The 18,895-nt window shown below is 52.3% G+C and overlaps 1 protein-coding gene across 2 annotated transcripts in view; it reads left to right on the top strand.

Annotated features, from left to right (window-relative positions):
- The window catches only part of Niban2 (niban apoptosis regulator 2), a 49,352-nt gene that overhangs the window by 27,878 nt on the left and 2,579 nt on the right, over positions 1-18,895 (top strand). For both annotated transcript variants that reach the window (XM_087899717.1, XM_048432147.3), the window contains exons 2-11: positions 1,128-1,258; positions 5,439-5,567; positions 7,048-7,153; positions 8,234-8,401; positions 14,012-14,127; positions 14,530-14,634; positions 14,736-14,898; positions 16,644-16,831; positions 18,249-18,404; positions 18,743-18,859. In XM_087899717.1, coding sequence (XP_087755843.1) covers positions 1,128-1,258; positions 5,439-5,567; positions 7,048-7,153; positions 8,234-8,401; positions 14,012-14,127; positions 14,530-14,634; positions 14,736-14,898; positions 16,644-16,831; positions 18,249-18,404; positions 18,743-18,859 — 1,379 coding nt within the window. The remainder of the gene's footprint in view (positions 1-1,127; positions 1,259-5,438; positions 5,568-7,047; positions 7,154-8,233; positions 8,402-14,011; positions 14,128-14,529; positions 14,635-14,735; positions 14,899-16,643; positions 16,832-18,248; positions 18,405-18,742; positions 18,860-18,895) is intronic.

Below are 18,895 nucleotides of genomic sequence, written 5' to 3'. Positions count from 1 at the left end.
GTTGCAGCTTTTTAGGTGCTTCTGAGCTTTCTCAGTGCCTCAGTTTCCCCATCTATAAAGAGGGGCACCCAGGCAGGATCAGTACTGAACCTGCTGCCTGCTGGGCTTGCTCTGGAGACCATGGATTCGCCCTCTCTGTTCAGAGACTGCCTCGGCACCAGAGAGAAGCAAGCAGCTGGGAGCAGCAAGCTGTTGGCTCACAAGGTTGGGCTGTAGCTCAGTTGGCCGACTGTGTACCTAACATGCATGGATCTCAAGGTTTGGTCCCTGACATTTAAGTAGGGCTTGGTGGCACATGCTTGGAGGGTTAGGAGTTCAAAGTCACCTTTGGCTGTGCAGAGTTAGAGGCCAGCCTGGGCTATCTGAGCTCTTGTATCAAAGGAAGAAGAACAAAAGGTTAACTTGGTAGATGAATTTGAATCCTGAGTCAATGACTCACATGTATGAAAGTGAGGAGACTTGTCTGTACCCCCGGCCCCTGCACTGGGAGGCCCGAGCTTGCAGCTTCCCCCTTTTCCTCACCAGTTCCTTTTCACCAATAGGAAGTATCCATTTTCTTTTTCTTTCCAAATGAACATTAGAATTTGCCTGCATGTGTGTCTTTGTGAGGGTGTCTGGTCCCCTGGAACTGGAGAACTGGAGGTACAGACAGTCGTGAGCTGCTATGTGGGTGCTGGGAATTGAACCCGGGTCCTTTGGAAGAGCAGTCTGTGCCCTTAGCATCAGAGCCATCTCTGTAGCCCTAGGAATCATTCTTGATCAGAGACTGTTCGGTGTATGAGACTATCACTTTCCAAATGTCTTCACAGGGTCTCCCAGTCACTTCGCCATAGCCTGGCTTTTTTAGGGATACCAGGTTTTCTCACTTGGTACTGGTCACTGGTGAGGCCAAGCCTCTCACGGGCCTGTTAGGTATGGTTTACTTTCTCTCTGTGTGGCCACTAACCAACTTCCTGTCAGGAGCGGGTAGCCACCTTGTGCACACGGCTCACGACCAAAGCCCTGGCCTAGCGTGTGAGAGAAGGGCACCTGTGCTTTGCGTGAACAGTTCTTCGTGGGGGCTTCGCAGGCTTGATTCCCATGGTGCCCACGGTGACCTCCCACTCTCACGCGTGCTTCCCTTTCAGAGAAAACTGAGAAGATCCTGAGAGAGTTCCTCCGTTTCTATGAGGACCAGTATGGTGTCTCCCTCTTCAACAGCATGCGCCATGAGATCGAGGGCACCGGACCACCCCAGGCGCAGCTGCTCTGGCGTAAGGTGAGAGGCATAGAGAGGGTCCAGCCTGGGCCCTGTCACCCTTTCTCCTATGAGGCCTTTGATGTGACTTCTCTGGGCCTTAGTTTCCCTTTGTTGCTGGGCTGTTCTCTAAGGGCTCTTCATTGACTGAGGTAACCTCCCCTCACTTGGTCCCTGTCCCCCACTGCCAGTGCAACCTGTCCCCCCCCCCCACTGCCAGTGCCACCTGTCCCCCCACTGCCAGTGCAACCTCTCCATTGTCACAACTGCGTTCCGTAGCCTTTTTAAAATTACGTATACAGTGTTCTGTCTGCATGTACCCCTGCATGCCAGAAGAGGGCACCAGGTCTTATTATAGATGGTTGTGAGTCACCATGTGGTTGCTGGGAATTGAACTCAGGACCTCTGGAAGAGCAGCCAGTGCTCTTAACCACTGACCCATCTCTCCTGCCCCATTCTGCAGTCTTGATAGCTCAGGTTACTCCCCTGTCGAGAGAAATGTGGCAAAGCCTCTCTGGTCCTGTTTCCTCCCCTCCAGAGTGGAAGCGGTATGGTCCCCACTCCACAGATCCATTAACACTGTCGCAGGCCACAGGCTCTAGGTTCCCTCCCCTTAGGACTTGTCATTCATTATCCTATTACTAGCATTAGAATTGGGCTTGCTGAGGAAGCTTCCTGGCCCTATCCTGGGGAGTCAGTGTGGTCTGCAGTGGGGACCCTGTGATAGGCTTGGAGGTGACAGGGCTGGGTGAAATCAGGAAGGAAACAATTGGTTTGGCTGCTGAGTTACCCAACTTGAGGCAGAGGCTAGCTGCATGGTTGGGATGCTACCCCAAGACTCTTTGAAGGAAGTCTTTGCTTATGACTGGATTTGGATTTTCTTGGCCACCCCCCCAGCCCCAAATAATGGAGACTTCTTATTAGTTATGAAAACTTAGCCTTAGGCTCTTTCCAACTAACTCCTATAACTTAAATTAACCCGTTTCTATTAATCTACATTCTGCCACGTGGTTTGGTTACCTCTCCTCTATACTGTATGACCAACTTGTTCAATGTCTCACTGGCGTCCCTGGCATTCCTGGGAACTCATCCTGAGTTCCTCTCTCTGCCCGGAAGTGCTGCCTATTCCTCTCCTGCCTAGGATTGGCCATTCAAGCTCTTTATTAAACCAATCGGAAGGTGTCTTGGCAGAGATACAGCTTCACAGTGTACAAAAAGATTATCCCATAATAGATGACTCTGCTGACTGCAGGGTCAGGTGCTAAGTCTACATGCTAGGTCTACATGCTAAATCTGCATGCTAAGGCTGCAAGTAGCGCTCACATGGCAGTGAATAGCTATTTACACAGTACCATGAGATCCGGAGCTATGACTGGGTGGATGTAGACTCCTGAGTCTTGGCTGATCTGGAGAAGGCTGTTCCCTCCCCTAAGGGCTGGTGAGGGATTGGCTGTAAGAAGGGACAGACAGACAGAGGGAATTGGGATGTACGAAGTTCCAAGCTTAGCTCAGAGTATCTGGGCTGGGCCTGGAAGGCAGAGCGCACCCAGGACCCTTTCTCCCCACCTGCAGCCTGCCCTGGGAGGAGAGAAGGGGCGGGCTGCTTGTCATGAGTATAGAGCAGAGGTGTCTAGATGTGGCCTGGTCTTGGCTCTGGCAGGTGTGCACCTGCACCTGTGTGGCGGAAAAGGGAAACTTGAACTCAGCCCAGATGATCAGGGCCTAAACTACTTTATCTAGAGTGCAAGGTCACAGGCAAGTCCAGCAAGTGGTGACAGGTTTGCGAAGCTGAGGTATGAGCCAGCCTAGGCTCCTGTGTGGTAAGCACCAGCTCAAGGAGGGCTGTATCCTAGGACCCTGTCTCAAAACAAGAACAAAAGCAAACTCAGACAAAAGGTGCAGGCAGCGCCGTTCCTGAGAGCCCAGGGTGAGTGGTGTGTCTGGCTGTTCACACTCACAGAGCCGTGTCTCACTGCAGGGCAAACAGGACACGTCCACAGTCCCTGATAGCCAGGGGCTTTCTTTGATGGCTCATGGAACTGACTGCCACGTGAAGTCGTGATAATAACAGAAGGGAAATAGCGTTAGTCACCAGACTAATCACAGTCATTTTCTAAAGAAGCAATTATTGCAGTCATAAGAGCAGATGGGTCAGGGCGAGGTGGCGGACCTGTGACCCCAGCACTCAGGAGCTGAGGCAGGAGCAGCAGGTGCTCAAGGCCAATCTGGGGTACATACACCCCAGTAATCAAAGTAAACAAAGTAATCAATAGTTGCTTGGTGGTGAGGAACCTCGGCTCCGGTGATAGGTGGCAGGGCTGACTTCCGCTGGTAGGATTTGGAATGTTGTGTCTTCCCGTAGGTCTTTCGCTCAAATCAGGACTCCGCCATTTGAGAAAACCTAATTTTTCCTATTGAGATAGGGTTTCGTGTAGCCCAGGCTAGCTTCAGACTCCAGCTGTAACTAAGGATGACCTTGAGTTTCTGATTCCCTGCCTTCTGCCTCCCTCTTGAATCTGGGATTAGAGGCTTTCTTCCTCAGTTTACCTTCTTTTTTTCTGAGACAGGGTTTCTCTAGCTTTGGAGCCTGACCTGGAACTCTCTTGTAGACCAGGCTGACCTCAGATTCACAGAGATCCTCCTGCCTCTGCTCCTCCCAAGTGCTGGGAATAAAGGTGTGCGCCACCACTGCCTTTACCTTCTTAAAATAAACTCTAACCCAGCAGCCAGGCAGCCTCAGTGAGATGGCCTAAGATCTGGGGATGTGCTCGGTGACAGGGCGCAGAGCCTCGTTTCATGGCTCTGGCTCCTCTGCACAGCCTACCCTCTGGGGCTGTTCCTAATCCCAGGGCCTTCCGGTTTTAGATGCCCAGCTGAGGGTTGGGTCTTCCCAGGGTGTTAGGAAAACCTTGGCTTTTCTTTCTAGAAAAGACAACAACGGATGGATTGGAGGGCAGGGTTTCAGAAGTCTAAATATAGACCACCAAGTGGGGGCCTTCTGACGAGGGCAAAGCCGGCTGGTGGGGGAGGGGAGCAGACCCATTTTTTTTTCCTGTAAATATTTTCTTCTGGACAGGAAACCAGTCTCAGGTCCTATTGTTCGAGCACAATGGGCTCTCCTTTTAAGAGTGTAGCTTTCCCCTGAGGAGCGGCAGGGGGGAGCTAGTAGGGAAAGGAGCCAGGGAAGAACACAGAAGGAGGAGCCAGAGTCCCAGACCCAAGAGGCCTGGGGGCGTAGGCACAAAGTCATAATTTCTCCCATCAATACATATAATACTTGGTCTGTTTTGTAACTGGTACCACATTTATCATAGAATAAACAGAACTTGCCTAGAAATGGAGATTCCCCAGGTCTCCCTGGGTCCTACAATCCATTGCAGCTTCTGTGCCTCCCTTCTTCCTTGATCTCTGTAGTCTGCTTGGGTGAAGATATCCTGTCCCATGTCCAAGTCAGCCTAGAGGCCGGGAGGAGACTCCTGATGTGGCCACGGCTGTGCTGCCTGCCTGGCGTTGGCCGTGTGCTCCATTTTACAGATGAGGGAGAAGATGCCGCAGCCATGCTCATCTCTGTAGGGGTCGTAGGAATGTCTGAGTGTCTGCAGCCCACACAGGTCACCTGTTTGCCTGGACACTGGTCCAACATCTTTCCCCTCCCGCTGACAGAGCTGAGACGTTCTCTGCATATAAGTTCAAGTCTTCATTACTCTGAGGGGAATTGAGGCCTAGAGCTGGGCAGAGGTCTGCCCAGGTACTAGGACTTTTTAAGTTTTGACCTATTGGTGTGTCCCCCGGCTGGGTGAATGCTGTGTCCTGAAGTAGAAGCAGCGGTGGATAGGGGAAGCAGCCTGCTTCCCAGTTCCCTCCCCAGGTGATTCCCTTGGACCGGAACAGAGTGGGAAACCCTAGGCCTGACCTGGCTCTGAATGAATGCCTAGGCTGGGTTTCTCTCATATCCCATTTGAACCCTGAGTGAGCCCCTACACTGCCCTGACCTCAGGCCTTTATCTATACAGTGGATGCAGCTGGCCTGGGGGTCCTGATGAAGCCAGGGATTTGGTGGTAGCAGTGGTGGTGTGGGTGGATATGTGTGTGTGTGTGTGTGTGTGTGTAGGTGGCACCCTATGAGGAGTCAAAATGCACACATTGATGGCTGTTGGGACCCTTGTTTCTTCTTGGCCTTAGTCTTACCTCCTGCCCACAGGTGCCCCTGGATGAACGCATCATCTTCTCTGGGAACCTTTTCCAGTACCAGGAGGACAATAAGAAGTGGAGAAACCGCTTCAGCCTGGTGCCCCACAACTATGGGCTGGTGCTGTATGAGAACAAAGTGGTGAGTGCGGCAGGCTCCTGGCAGCCGGTCACCTCAGGCCCCTGGCCCCATGCCTTCCCCCTTCATACCTGCCACCCACCATCTCCCCACAGAATTCCCAGGGCCAAAGCAAAATTTCTTTTTTCCTTTTTTTTTTTTTCTTTTTGGTTTTCGAGACAGGGTTTCTCTGTAGCTTTGGAGCCTGTCTTGAACTGGCCTCGAACTCACAGAGATCTGCCTGCCTCTGCCTCCCAAGTGCTGGGATTAAAGGCGTGTGCCACCACCGCCCAGCCAAAGCACAATTTCTGAGCCTTTCCCGGTCCCCAAACCTATTTGGCCTTGAGGCTTCTTCTCCAGTGTCCTTCACCCTCTGTCCAGGTGTCCACGTTGTAAACCCTTCTGGAAACCATCTTACCCTCTGGTCACTCCCAGGTCCCACCAAATCCTTGCTCACCACAGAGCCTGCCCTCTGCTTGCCTCTGTCTCCTTCATGGCCTTCCCAGCTCTCCCAGGAGCCCCTCCTTATGCTTCAGCCGGCACAGCAGCCGTTCGCTGGATGGGGCTCCTGAATTCTCCATCCCCAATCCTCCTGCCCTAATGTGGGTCTGAGAAGTGGGGGCCGGCCATGTCTTGTCTTTGCTTTGGGGCCTTGGGGGAAATCCCACCTGGTTATGTTAGAGACTTTATTTCATTTGCCTAACTTCTCCAGCACTGCCCCAACAAAGACAGGCCTGCCTGACCTGTTTCAGAGCCGATACGTCTGCCCCCTAGTGGCAGACAGCTGCTCGGTAGCCCTGATGTATGGGCAATTGGGTCAGAATTGCTTCCCTTCCCATGGCTGTAAGGAAAGCTGGGCACCCACCTGACTCTCCTTTGGAACACTGCGGTGTTTAGAACCTAGAAATCTGGGGTGAGCCGTTCAAGGTAACGTCAAAGACCTTGGGTTCTGGGGACAGTGCTGGTTCAGAGCCAACACCTATTTCCCGTCCGTGTGAACGGGAGATGAGCCTCTTCTTGTGTCACGAGAGTATCCTGTGAAATGAAGCATGTGGTGTCCCCAGCACAGTGTCTAATACGTAATAGACCATTGTAGACTCGCTGATCACAGAGGCAGTGGTGGCAGCCATCAGAGCAGCCGCCCCATAACGAAACTTACATGCTAGGAATTGTGTTGAACATTTTGTGTGGATGTTTCCCCTCCCTCCGTGCCCAGCTCCTGAGGTCAGGGCCCCGAGCTGAATCTCGTTACTACGCCACTCCATCTCCAATAATAAAACAGTCAATCTCCATCCCCTCCGTTGTGTGGACTAAACTCGGTCACTAGAGCACGCCAGGCAAACACTCCACGTGAGGCTACATCCCACCCGGGTCAGTCACTTCTAGTTCTCCCCTCCCCCACCTCGGACAGGTAGCTGAGTAGTCCCTGCAGCCGGCTGGAAATGGGAGTTTGTGCTTGGCCACGTTCGTAACCTTGAGGTTCTGTTTCTCTTGCTCTCTTCAGGCCTATGAGCGGCAGATGCCACCCAGAGCCATCATCAACAGTGCGGGCTACAAAGTCCTCACCTCTGTAGACCAGTATCTGGAGCTGGTTGGCAGTTCCCTACCAGGTAAAGGACCAGTGGTCTCCAGCCATACTGTCCTGCATGGGCCTAAGGGTTGGCCAGGGAAGAGGCCCTCAGCCCATTTCTCGGACTCCATTTTGCAGGGCAGACAATGGGGCCTAGAATGTCTGGAGATCTCTTGAACAAACTGAGCCCTCAAAGGGGAGACTCCAAAGACTTATGAGGTAGAGTTTGCCCTGGGTTGTGTATGGATAGGGTCTGGACACAGATTCTTGTGGGCCCTCAGGCAGTTTGCTATGCCAAAGCCACATGCACCAGAGTTCTGGTAGAGGCCCTTCCCATCTCCCTGAGGCCATGTTGTCTCTGGGAAGATGATGGTGACCCTGCCATGGATGCCAAGGGTTTCTGAGGCATTGTCTTAAACTTCCCCATTCTATTCAGCCTGGTGAGGCTTCTGGAGTCTTACACAGCCCCCACCTGGGATGTGAGTCTCGGGACTGAAGCCTGTGTGGTGGTGGATTCTGGATAGGAGTCCGTTTCCTGGACTCCATGGCTGACTCGTGATCCTTTTGTTGGGTCCGTCCATTCTGATGCCAGGTTCTTCAGCACCAACTGACCCCTGGTGCTGAGAGCATCTCAGGGTGTGGCACTGTAAACAGCCACCAGAGCTGGACCACAGGCAACTGTTATTCTCATATATCACTGACACAGTGGTGAGCCCGGGTCCTGTTGTCTTGCTGGACCTAAATATCCATGAGGGCCCAAAGAGATAGAGAAAAATTCCTGTTTGTTTTGTTTGCCTCGCTCCTTCCCTGGATATTTAAACCACAAGTTTGGCCTCTGCTGTTGAAATTTGAAGGGAAACTCAAGAATGTAATGAACTAGAGGCCTGACCCTGTCACAGAGCCTTACCCATGATCAAGGTGGGTGTGACCTATTTCCAGTTCTAGAAAGAGGGGTCACACGGTGCCAGGTTTCTCAATTACTGTAGCTGAGCCCTGGAGGTCAGGACGGAGGTCAGCTGCTTCCTGATGACGCACTGTCCCCAGGACAGGACAGCCTTCTCCAGGCCTGAGTCGATACCTCAATGGCAGAGGGCAGCTGCTCATGGCTATGTTTTCACAGGGACCACATCGAAGTCGGGCTCCACCCCGATTCTTAAGTGCCCCACACAGTTCCCGCTCATCCTGTGGCATCCCTATGCCCGTCACTATTACTTCTGCATGATGACAGAAGCTGAACAGGACAAGTGGCAGGCCGTGCTTCAGGATTGCGTCCGACACTGCAACAATGGTGAGATGCCAGCAGGCAGCAGCGCTTACTAATGTACTGAATGGCGACACCCAGTGGTTGTGTGTGGTATGGCAACCCTGCTCTACGATCTGCTCCCACCTCCCTACCAAGGCTGTAAGAAACTTTTGATTACCACTCTTAATCTTTCTCCTTGATGAAAACACTTCTGTGTTGCCAAGGCAACATTAGAAAATTGTTCTCCAAGACTGTGCTTGTTCAGCCCCTGGACCCCCAGTTCCAAAACCATCTTGATTTTGCTACTTTCTAGCAATGTGATGCTAGGAGACTTTGTAGCTATTAGTGTTGTTGCTGTACAAACATACCCGGCAAAGGCAACTTAAAGGGAAAAGGATTATTTTGTCTCACAGTTCAAGGGTGTATATAGTCCACCATGGTGGCAGGAGTGTGACAGCATCCAGAGTCAGAGAGCAGAGGACGATGGAGGCCTCTGTCCCTTTCTCCTTTTTATTCAGTCTGGGACTCCAGCCCTTGGAGTGCTACCTATATTTAGGGTGAATCTTCTACCTCAGTTAGGTCAATCTAGAAACTTCCTCACAGACATGTCTAAAGCTTTGTTTCCACAGTGATTCTGAGTTGACAAGATTAACTAACTCTCAAGGAGACTAATTTCCCTTTTGAGTTCTATGTAAAATGGTGATAGGGTCCCTTGTGTATTTGGGTGTACTGTGGGATTCATGGCATGAGTCTACTTCATTCTTGGTAAAGACTTTTCTTATTCCTGAGTATAATGATTTCTGGAGAATCCCTGTGAATTTGAGGCCAGCCTGGGCTACATAGTGATTCTAGGATAGCATGGGCTTCAGTGATCCTGTCAGACCACACACCAAAATATTTCTTTCTTGTTTTTTTTTTTTGTTTTTTTTGTTTTTTTGGTTTTTTTTGTTTCTCGAGACAGGATTTCTCTGTATAACAGTCCTGGCTGGCCTCGAACTCACTCTGTAGATCAGGCTGGCCTCGAACTCACTCTGTAGATCAGGCTGGCCTCGAACTCACTGAGATCCACCTGCCTCTGCATCTTGAGTGCTGGGGTTAAAGTTGTGCATTGCCACTGCTTGGCCCCAAAATATTTCTTATGATATAATTTCCTCCTTTATACATGGGAGTCTATAAAAGTTCCTCCTTCCCTCTCTTCCTCTCTCCCTCCTCCTTCCCTCCCCCCTCCATCCCTCCCTCTCTCCCTCCTCCCTCCGTCCCTCCGTCCCTCTCTCCCTCCGGCTCTCATTTGTAAGCTCATGATTTGACTCTTCAGCTCACTCATGTATTTGACAAGTATCTACGGCGTCTATTCTGAGCTTATAGAAAGGAGCGAGGCATGCACCTTGCCTTGGTTAGCTGTGTGGTAGACAGATGTGCCACAGATGAGCTACCAGGGTGGTGTTCTCTGTGCTGGGTGCTTGCTGGGAGCCACCCAGGAGCCTGTGTGTGTGTTGGAGGAGGTACTGTCCTGTGGCTAGGGAGGAGGTGATGGGGCAGGCCCTGGGTGGGGAAGAATTCCCTGTTAGAGGCTGCGGCCCCCATAAAGGATGACTCGGAATGGGGACAGTACTGTGTGTGTATGTGTGTGTGTGTGTGTGTGTGTGTGTGACAAAGTGAGGCTGAGGTGGCTCTGAGGCCAGGTCTGGACGATCCTAGAGGGTCCTGAGGCTTAGGGTTGTCCATAGTGCAAAGTGTGGAGCATCTTTCTGCCCCTAGAGAAGGAATAGCCCTGGCCTGGTGTTGTGCTCCCAGAGGCAGAGGGAAGCCCAAAGCTTCTCTCACCCTTGTTCTCAGACATAGCTCCACCTGATGGCAAGGAACGCCTGCAGACACCTGGCTGAACCCAACTCACCCCACCTCCCTTGAGAGGCCTCCACCCTCCTGGAGTCTGTCATATGGGAGGGAACCAGGTCTTCAGCCAGGCCAAGCCCCACCAACTGGGCTGGCCCTGCCCTGCTGCCCACAAAGGGGCTCTTGTTCCTGGGTCTCTGGGGCTGTGTCTCCGGCTCAGGATCTGGCTGCCTGGCATAGGGCACCCTCCATCCTCACCCATTGCTGGCCCATGAGCCCTCTGCAGGTTCTCAGGGCTTTTGGCTTACCTGCTCTAGCAGAGTAGGGGACCCCAGGTCAGGTGGGAGAAGGGTGAGGGCAAGAGTAGGGGGGAGCCACTGTTCAGTTCCCTGGGGTATCATACAGTAGGAATTGTGAAATGGGGGTATTGGAGAAGGAAGGAGCTGGTTCAGACAGAGCTGTGAACCTCCACACCGCAGGCACTCAGCTGGAAGGTCTGGAGAGGAGGTACCTAAGAGCTGTGACAGAAAGCCCTACCCCAGACCAGCTCTCCTCCCCCAGTAGGAGCTGACAAGGCTAGTTCCAGACATGGCCCTTCCCTCCACCCCAGGCTGTGAGAAAGTTCTCTGCTTCCTCCGTTGTTGAGGCTGGGCCTGGAATTTGTGGGGCCTGGAATTGCTCACTCCTGGCTCTGCCAGGAAATGGGGGTGGATGGGTGGGGGAAGGACGCCAAGCTGGGTGGCTGCCAGCCTGGCTAGGGCCCCCTTCACATCCTGCATTCCTGGAGCAGTGGGGGGGGGCAGGAGGCAGCTGGGGCACCGACTTCAGTCCTCCTCGGCCTGGTGTTCATGTCCTGCTCAGGCTGACTAGATTAAGGCGGTCCTGGGTTCCAGCTCGGATTTAAGTATTCTTTCAAGTCTTTGCCCAACCCATCCTCCGTTTTTTCAGTCTTGTCATGTGACCTGTGCTGGCCTCGAACTTGTGTCCTTCCTGCCTTGACCCCCCCCCCAGTGTTGAGTTGTGGGGATGTGTCTGTGTGTGTATCTTTGTGTATGTGTGTGTGTGTTTGTGTGTGTGTACACACGCACGTATCACCACCACATGCAAACATGCACACACGCATGCACACATAGCTGGAACCTCAGATTCTCTGAAGCTAAGACCAGCCCCCACCCTGCCCTATTCTCCCATCTTTGAGGGTTAAATGAGCAGATGTGTGTGAAGTCTCAACCCAGAACTGGGTGACTCACACACAGAGATTCACTTTTCTCCTAGTTCTGGAGGTCAGAGAACCAGGCGGTCAGTGTCAGCAGCGGGGTTGTTTCTCTGTTGAGCACACAATTTTTCTTTTTTTGAGACAGAGTCTTGTTCAGGCTAGCCCCAAACTTCTAGGCTCGAAATGGTCACTCTGCCTCAGATCTCTAAGTTCAAGGCCTGCCAGCTAGGGCTGCACAGTGAGACTCCTCTCCAGCAAACAACACAGGAGAGGGGCGACAGCTCGCTTGAGGGCTTGAGTTTGGCTCCTGACACTCATGTAAGTCTGGTGTAGCACCATGCATCTGTACCCAGTCCTGGAGGAGATGCAGCAGCCGTAGGTTGTTCAGTCAGTCTAGCTGAAATGTATTCCAGGTTCAGTGAGAGACTGTTTCAAAAAATAAACTGGAGGGACTTAGATGCAGTGGTTAAGAGCACAGACTGCCTTCCAGAGGACCTGGGTTCTAGCTCAGTACCCACACGTGGCTCACATCCAGTTCCGGGGGCTCTGGCGCCCTCTTCTGGCCTCCTCAGGCACTGCACAATCATGGACACAGACATACATGCAGGCAGAATACCCATACACATAAAATAAAATTAAATTAAAAATAAGAAGATGGAGAGTGATAGAAGACAATTCATTCTGACATTTGACATCACCGTGCACATGTATGGAAGAGTAAAAGTGTGTGTGTGTGTGTGTGTATACACACTAAAAAAGAAGAAATTTCCCTTTTTTATGAAGTCCACTGAGATCTGAGCTCAGCCTAACCTCTCAGTTAAGCGTGCTCTTAGGAGAGAGAATTTGTCACAAACACAGCCCATTCTGAGGTGCGTTGCTGGGTGATCACAGTGGACACTGGCCAGACTCACGAACCCAGAGGGACTGACTCTATTATTTGTTTAGGTTGCTGGCTGGATGTGCAGAATAGAGAAGGCCCTTAGGACGGAGCCTCCTGCTTTTGCACCCTGGCTACTGCCCACTTTCTCTACCTGGAATGCCCTTGCGCAACACACCTTCTTTGCTATATGCAGAATGGAAATTCCTAGACCTGGGAGAGGCTGCGATTTGTGCATTGCTAGATTTTTCCAGACAAAACTTGGGCTCTAAGAGACTGTGTCCTCCTGACAGCCTTGCTGAGGGTTCCTCCCAGGCCTACCTGGGTCACCCCGGCTTGGGTACCACCTCTGCTGAAGCCCCCTTCTTTGCCTGCAGCCTGGCCCTGAGTCCCTGAATGGGTGTCGTTGACTCTGAGTTTCCATGCCTCTGGTAGAACCCCCTCTGGCTCTCACAGACTGTGGGCGGCTGGCTGTGGGAAGGGAGGGGCTTTTTTTGTGGGGTGACTCAGCCTGTTGTCACTGCAGTGGGCGCTGGGGTTTGTATGCACAAGCTGTCATTTCCCCTTCTTGGGCTCTGGGGACATTGTGGTCAGAGGCACGTGGCTAGGTTTGGTGTATTAACCACGGTCTGTCCCTACTCAGATTTGGTCACTTCCTGCATCTTGTTTCCTCAGCACTGGTCTGGGGTCCATGCTGTGTACATTAACTCACCTGCCCTGTGACACAAGCCACTGTCCCCACAGCACCAGCAGCAATGAGCAATAGTGTTTTTTCCTAGTTGTTAGTAGTGGTCACACTCCCATTTTACCCTCCCATCCTCCTCCTTTCCCACTCCAGGAATTGAACTCAGGGCCTTGTGGCTATGAGACCAGCACCTACCACTGAGCCGCACCTCCAGCCCTTTATTCAATGAAGTTTTAGCACCTGCATCTAGTGCCGATGGAGCACACAGACAAGACAGACCTAGGGCTCTCAGCTTCTGATGGAAAGTGTCTTTCAGGGGCTGGGTATGTGGCTCAGTGACACAATGCTTGCCTAACACATGCAGCGCCCTGGGTTCCAGTCTTCAGCACCTCAAAAAAAATATTACACTAAGTGTCGTTTAGGAGGGCCCTGGTGCCACCCTCTTGGACTTTCTGTGTCTCATTGTCTGTGCACTGCAGCTCAGAGAGTCTCCAGTCCATGCAGGAGGCCGGGCTAGGGGCATTGGTCCCCTGAGAGGAAACTGAGGCTCTTTTGGGGTTCAGTGATATAAAGCACAGCCCAGAAAGCAGCCCATGGGTCAAGTTCATCTCTGGCCTACTTCTGTAGCAGGGTGTGTTGACAGAGACCAGCCCTGGCTGTTTGCAAACTGGGATGCTAAATCCAGCATTGGGACAGAGGGTGTCTGGCCTGTACAGCTGGGAATGTTTACTGTCTGTCATGTCACCAGAGGCTGGGTCTCAGGTGTCTGAGTCTGAGGGAGCGGTGACTTTTCCTGTCCTAGATTGACCATTCATTGCTCTGACTGTTTTTCTATGAGGTAGGGTTAATGACTGTGCCGGGCCGGGGGTGGGGGCACAGGGCTGCCAGGCTGCTGCAGGGTGGGCCACCGCTGCTCTTCTCACTGTGTGTGCCCTAGATGGGGCGAGTGTGTGCTCTGACTGGATGGGCTTGGCAGAGGGCCATTCGCTGACCTCCCATCTCCCCCTTCTCTCTTCCCTCTCTCCGTCTCTCTATTCTGGGTAGGGATCCCTGAGAACTCGAAGGTGGAGGGCCCCGCATTCACTGATGCCATCCGCATGTACCGCCAGTCCAAGGAGCAGTACGGCACCTGGGAGATGCTCTGTGGGAATGAGGTGCAGGTGAGGCCAGAGGGCTGCCTGGGGCCCCCGTGGGTAAGGCTGGTACCAGGAGTGGTGTTCTGGGGAGCAACAGGTTTGGGAAGAGATGACAAGTTCAGATTTGGGTGAGTGAGAACCCCATAAATCTGTCCTCTTGGTCCCTGGGTGCTGGGGACCAAGGCAGCTATGAACAGGATTGCTATAGCCCCATCCTCAGGAGCACCACCTCACAGGAGACCCGCAGACATTTGCATGTGCAGCAGAGGCCTGGGACACATGAGAGGCCCTGAGGTGGGCCACCCGAATTCAAGGACGCTATTGGGCAGAGGTGTGGAGGAGGCCCAGAGGAGGGGCGCAATCACAGAAAACACGTCAGGAGGATAGGCATCAACCCCTACCCTGACTCTTTTCTCTTGGTCCTAGATCCTAAGCAACCTGGTGATGGAGGAGCTGGGCCCAGCACTGAAGGCAGAGCTTGGCCCACGACTGAAGGGAAAACCGCAGGAGAGGCAGCGGCAGTGGATCCAGGTGTGTGTGCCTGGGATGCCTGGCAGGGACGAGGGCATCGAGGGGGAGTGGCTGGTATTCTGCCCTCGGCCCTAGCCCTGATGTCTCTGCTGTCCTCACAGATCTCTGATGCTGTCTACCGCCTGGTGTTTGAGCAAGCCCAGGTGCACTTTGAGGCGGCGCTGTGTAAGCTGCAGCTGGCCCGGCCAGCCATGGAGGCCGTCATTCGCACGGACATGGACCAGATCATCACCTCCAAGGAGCATCTGGCCAGCAAGATCCGGGGTAGGTGACCAGAAGCCACTGTGTGTGGCTGCACGTGGCTCTGCTGCACACGGCTCTCCGGGGGCCAGGCCAGCTTCTCTGTGGCGTGATCCATCACTGGTCTGTTGTTCTGCTGAAGACTCAGAATCAAATCCAAGTCCCTCTGACTCCTGATAATTCTTTTCTAAGTTGATTTGTTTGTTTGTTTTTGACTTTTTGATTTTTTTGAGACAGTGTTCCTCTGTGTAGTAGTCCTGGCTGTCCTGAAACTCACTATGTGGACCAGGCTTGCTTCAAACTCAGAAACCCACTTGTCTGTGTCTCCCAGGCACTGGGATTAAAGGTGTGCACCACCACCCATGTAAATTTAATTTCTTCAAATCCATATTTGATTCTGGAGGTGCTGGGACTTGGACCTTGCTGGATAAGCACCCTGACCCCAAGTTACAGTGCCAGTCTTTTTTATTTTTATTTTTTAATGTTTGAGACAAAGTCTTTCATGTTGTTGTTTTGTTTTTGAAGACGGGGTTTCCTTGTGAAACAGCTTTAACTGTCCTGGAACTCACTCTGTAGACCAGAGTGGCCTCAAACTCACAGAGATCCACCTGCTTCTGTCTTCTAAGTGCTGGGATTAAAGGTGTGCACCACCATCACCCGGCTGAGACAAAGTCTTGTACGTTACTAAGGCTAGACTTGAATTTATGATCCTCCTGCCTCAGCCTCCCCAGTCCCTAGGATGACAGACAAGCTTTTGACTCTGGTTCAGATTTTTTTTTAAAATTTATTTTATGTATATGAATGCTCTATCTGCATTTACAACTTTATACCAGAAGAGGGCATCAGATCCCACTAGAGATGGTTGTGAGTCACCATGTGGTTGCTGGGAATTGAACCCAGGACCTCTAGAACAGCCAGTGCTCTCAACCTTTGAGTCATCTCTCCAACTTCTCTAGCTCGGATTTTTGTCTTTGAGGTTCAAGTCCTTTGTCTGTCCTTAGCCAGTGTCATCTGGTGGACTGCCTGTCACCTTGGAGATACCTAACCCCGCCCCATGCATATGCTCCGTTCATCATCCACTTTGTGTTCCTTTGACACACAGTACCAGCAGGTGGTGGCTTCCTGCGGTGACTATGAACCAGCCACGATCACTGGGAGTTTAGTGGGAGCTGACTGAGCATTGACATTTGTGTGTGCAGTTAAATATTAGCTGGGCAGGAAGTGAGGTGACTTCAGAACATTCCTCTGGGTGAAATGCTGTGGTTCGAACATTCTGAAGAACTGGCTGTGAAGAGCCAGGCCTCCCTGCTCCCGGGCAGGGTCACGAAGCTCACAGCATCCACTGAGGCACCTGTGTTGCAAATTATTTTCTTTCCTTTTCCTTCCTTCCTCCCTCTCTCCCTCCCTCCCTCCCTCCTTCCCTCCCTCCCTCCCTTCCTTCTCTTTCTTTTTTGTGAGACATATCCCAGGCTGGTCTTAAACTTGTAGCTTCAAATATGTAGCAGAGAAGGCCTTAAAGTTCTAATTCTGCCTCCATCTCTGGGGTGCTAGACATAAGCCCTGCACCCAGGTTTTGTTTCCCTGCTTTGATTTGTTGTCTTCATTGACTCCTCTCTGAGGTCAGTGGGCTAGCTCATGTCACCAGCACTTATAACACACCGGCTTTTCTGGTATCCGGGATGGGCTGTGCCTAGGCTGGGACGGTGGGATGGGGGCGGATTGTGTCCCAGGCACTACCCGCCATCAAAATCTTCTCCCTCCCCATACAGCCTTCATTCTCCCCAAGGCGGAGGTGTGTGTGAGGAACCACGTCCAGCCCTACATCCCGTCCATCCTAGAGGCCCTGATGGTGCCCACCAGCCAGGGCTTCACCGAGGTGCGGGATGTCTTCTTCAAAGATGTCACAGACATGAATCTCAATGTCATCAATGAGGGCGGCATTGACAAGCTGGGCGAGGTGAGAGTGGGCACAGGGTTGGCGTTCCCTCCCCAGAGCATTGGCGGTGTGTCTCATGGTGGGCTGCCCTTTCTCAGCATCTGTGGAGGCCAGAGGCAGAAGCCACAGGGCAAAGCTCTCCCATACAACAGGGGGCTGGCGGCTAGAGGAAAGAGTGGGTATTTTTATTCTTTATGGGGCTTATTCCATCAGCCCCATCAGGAATTGCCAGTGAGGGACAGAAGGAGGCAGGCGGGGAAGGGAAGCTTCTGGTGTGAGCTGCATCAGTAACAAGTCACACCCCGCAGGTGAAGCAGTGTGTCTTTCTTACTGGCCCTTTTGACCTCACTCTTGGGGTGAATCTCTCTCTCTCTCTCTCTCTCTTTTTTTTTTAAAGATTTATTATGTATACAGTGTTCTGTCTGTCTGTCTGCTGGCCAGAAGAGGGCACCAGATCTCATTACAGAAGGCTGTGAGCCACCATGTGGTTGCTGGGAATTGAACTCAGGACCTCTGGAAGAGCAGTCAGGGCTCTTAACCACTGAGCCATCTCTCCAGCCCCCATGAATATCTCTTGTTGGCTGCCTGTGTCTGGAATATGTTCTGAACTTTAGCCTCCTCCTTTAGACTTCAAGTTTGGGAGTCCCAGGCAATAATAATCAGAAATTTGAGAACCCAGAAGGGTCTTAGAAATTTTGAAGAGGCTAGACAGTGGTGGCACATGCCTTTAATCTCAATACTCGGGTGGCAGAGGCAGGCAGACCTCTGTGAGTTTGAGACCAGCCTCATCTACAGAGCAAGTTCCAGGACAGATTCCAAAGCTACACAGAGAAACCCTGTCTTGAAAAACAAAAAACAAAAACAAGGGGGCTGGAGATATGGCTCAGTGGTTAAGAGCATTGCCTGCTCTTCCAAAGGTTCTGAGTTCAATTCCTGGCAACCACATGGTGGCTCACAACCATCTGTAATGAAGTCTGGTGCCCTCTTCTGGTCTGCAGACATACACACAGACAGAATATTGTATACATAATAAATAAAGAAAGAAAGAAAGAAAAGAAAAGAAAAAAAAAAGAGTTGCCACAGTCGTGGTGTCTCTTTATTAAAAACAAAAACAAAAACAAAACCAACCAACCAATCAATAAACAAACAAACAGATGTCTACTGATTTGGGACCTGAAGACAGTGCTGCTCAGAGAGACTGGGTGTTTGCCCAAGGTTACCAGCATCCGGAGGGCTGAATGTCTTCTAGTGCCTGGGCTGTCCTCGCCCCTCAACACTGATGGCTTCAGATTCCCCTCCCCTCTCTCCTGGGCCCTCCCAGGCATCCCCTAATAGGCACAGTTTCCCAGAGGCCATACCTGGGTAGCTGGTGCCAGGCCCAGGCAAAGTGTGGGTATGTGGGGCCATGCAGTTACTCATGTGGCTCTGCCCCCTGCAGTACATGGAGAAGCTGTCCCAGCTGGCGTACCACCCCCTGAAGATGCAGAGCTGTTATGAGAAGATGGAGCCACTGCGGCTTGATGGGCTGCAGCAACGCTTTGATGTGTCTAGCACATCTGTGTTTAAGCAGCGAGCCCAGATCCACATGCGAGAGGTGAGTTCCCACCAGCCCGTACCCTGCTAGCTGCCGTCCATGGCCCCCTCCACCACGAGAGGGAGGCCCTTCTCCCCTTCCTACGCTTCTCTGAGCCACCTCGCCTCTGCTCACCTGGCTGGCTCTGACTGGCTATTAGACCTCCTTAGGATCCTACAGCCTGGTCCCTTCCTGGGATTTCTACACACTTAAGCAGAAACCTGCATCTAGACACCCAGCGAGCACGCAACCCACAGACCATCCCCGATTGCTCGGTGGCAGCTGTGGGTGGGGAGACTGGCCCATGGTGCGGGAAGGGGCTCTGCAGGGTCTCAGGAGCCTTGCTGTCTGCCTTGCAGCAAATGGACAATGCTGTGTACACCTTTGAAACCCTCCTGCACCAGGAGCTTGGGAAGGGGCCCACCAAGGAGGAGCTGTGCAAGTCCATCCAGCGGATCCTGGAGCGAGTGCTGAAGGTGAGCTTAGGTTCAGAGCAATCTGGGCGTGGGTCA

Source organism: Myodes glareolus, chromosome 21 (assembly GCF_982192425.1).
Source record: "Myodes glareolus chromosome 21, mMyoGla1.1, whole genome shotgun sequence".
Lineage (NCBI taxonomy): Eukaryota > Metazoa > Chordata > Mammalia > Rodentia > Cricetidae > Myodes > Myodes glareolus.
This window is presented reverse-complemented; position numbering and strand designations above follow the sequence as displayed.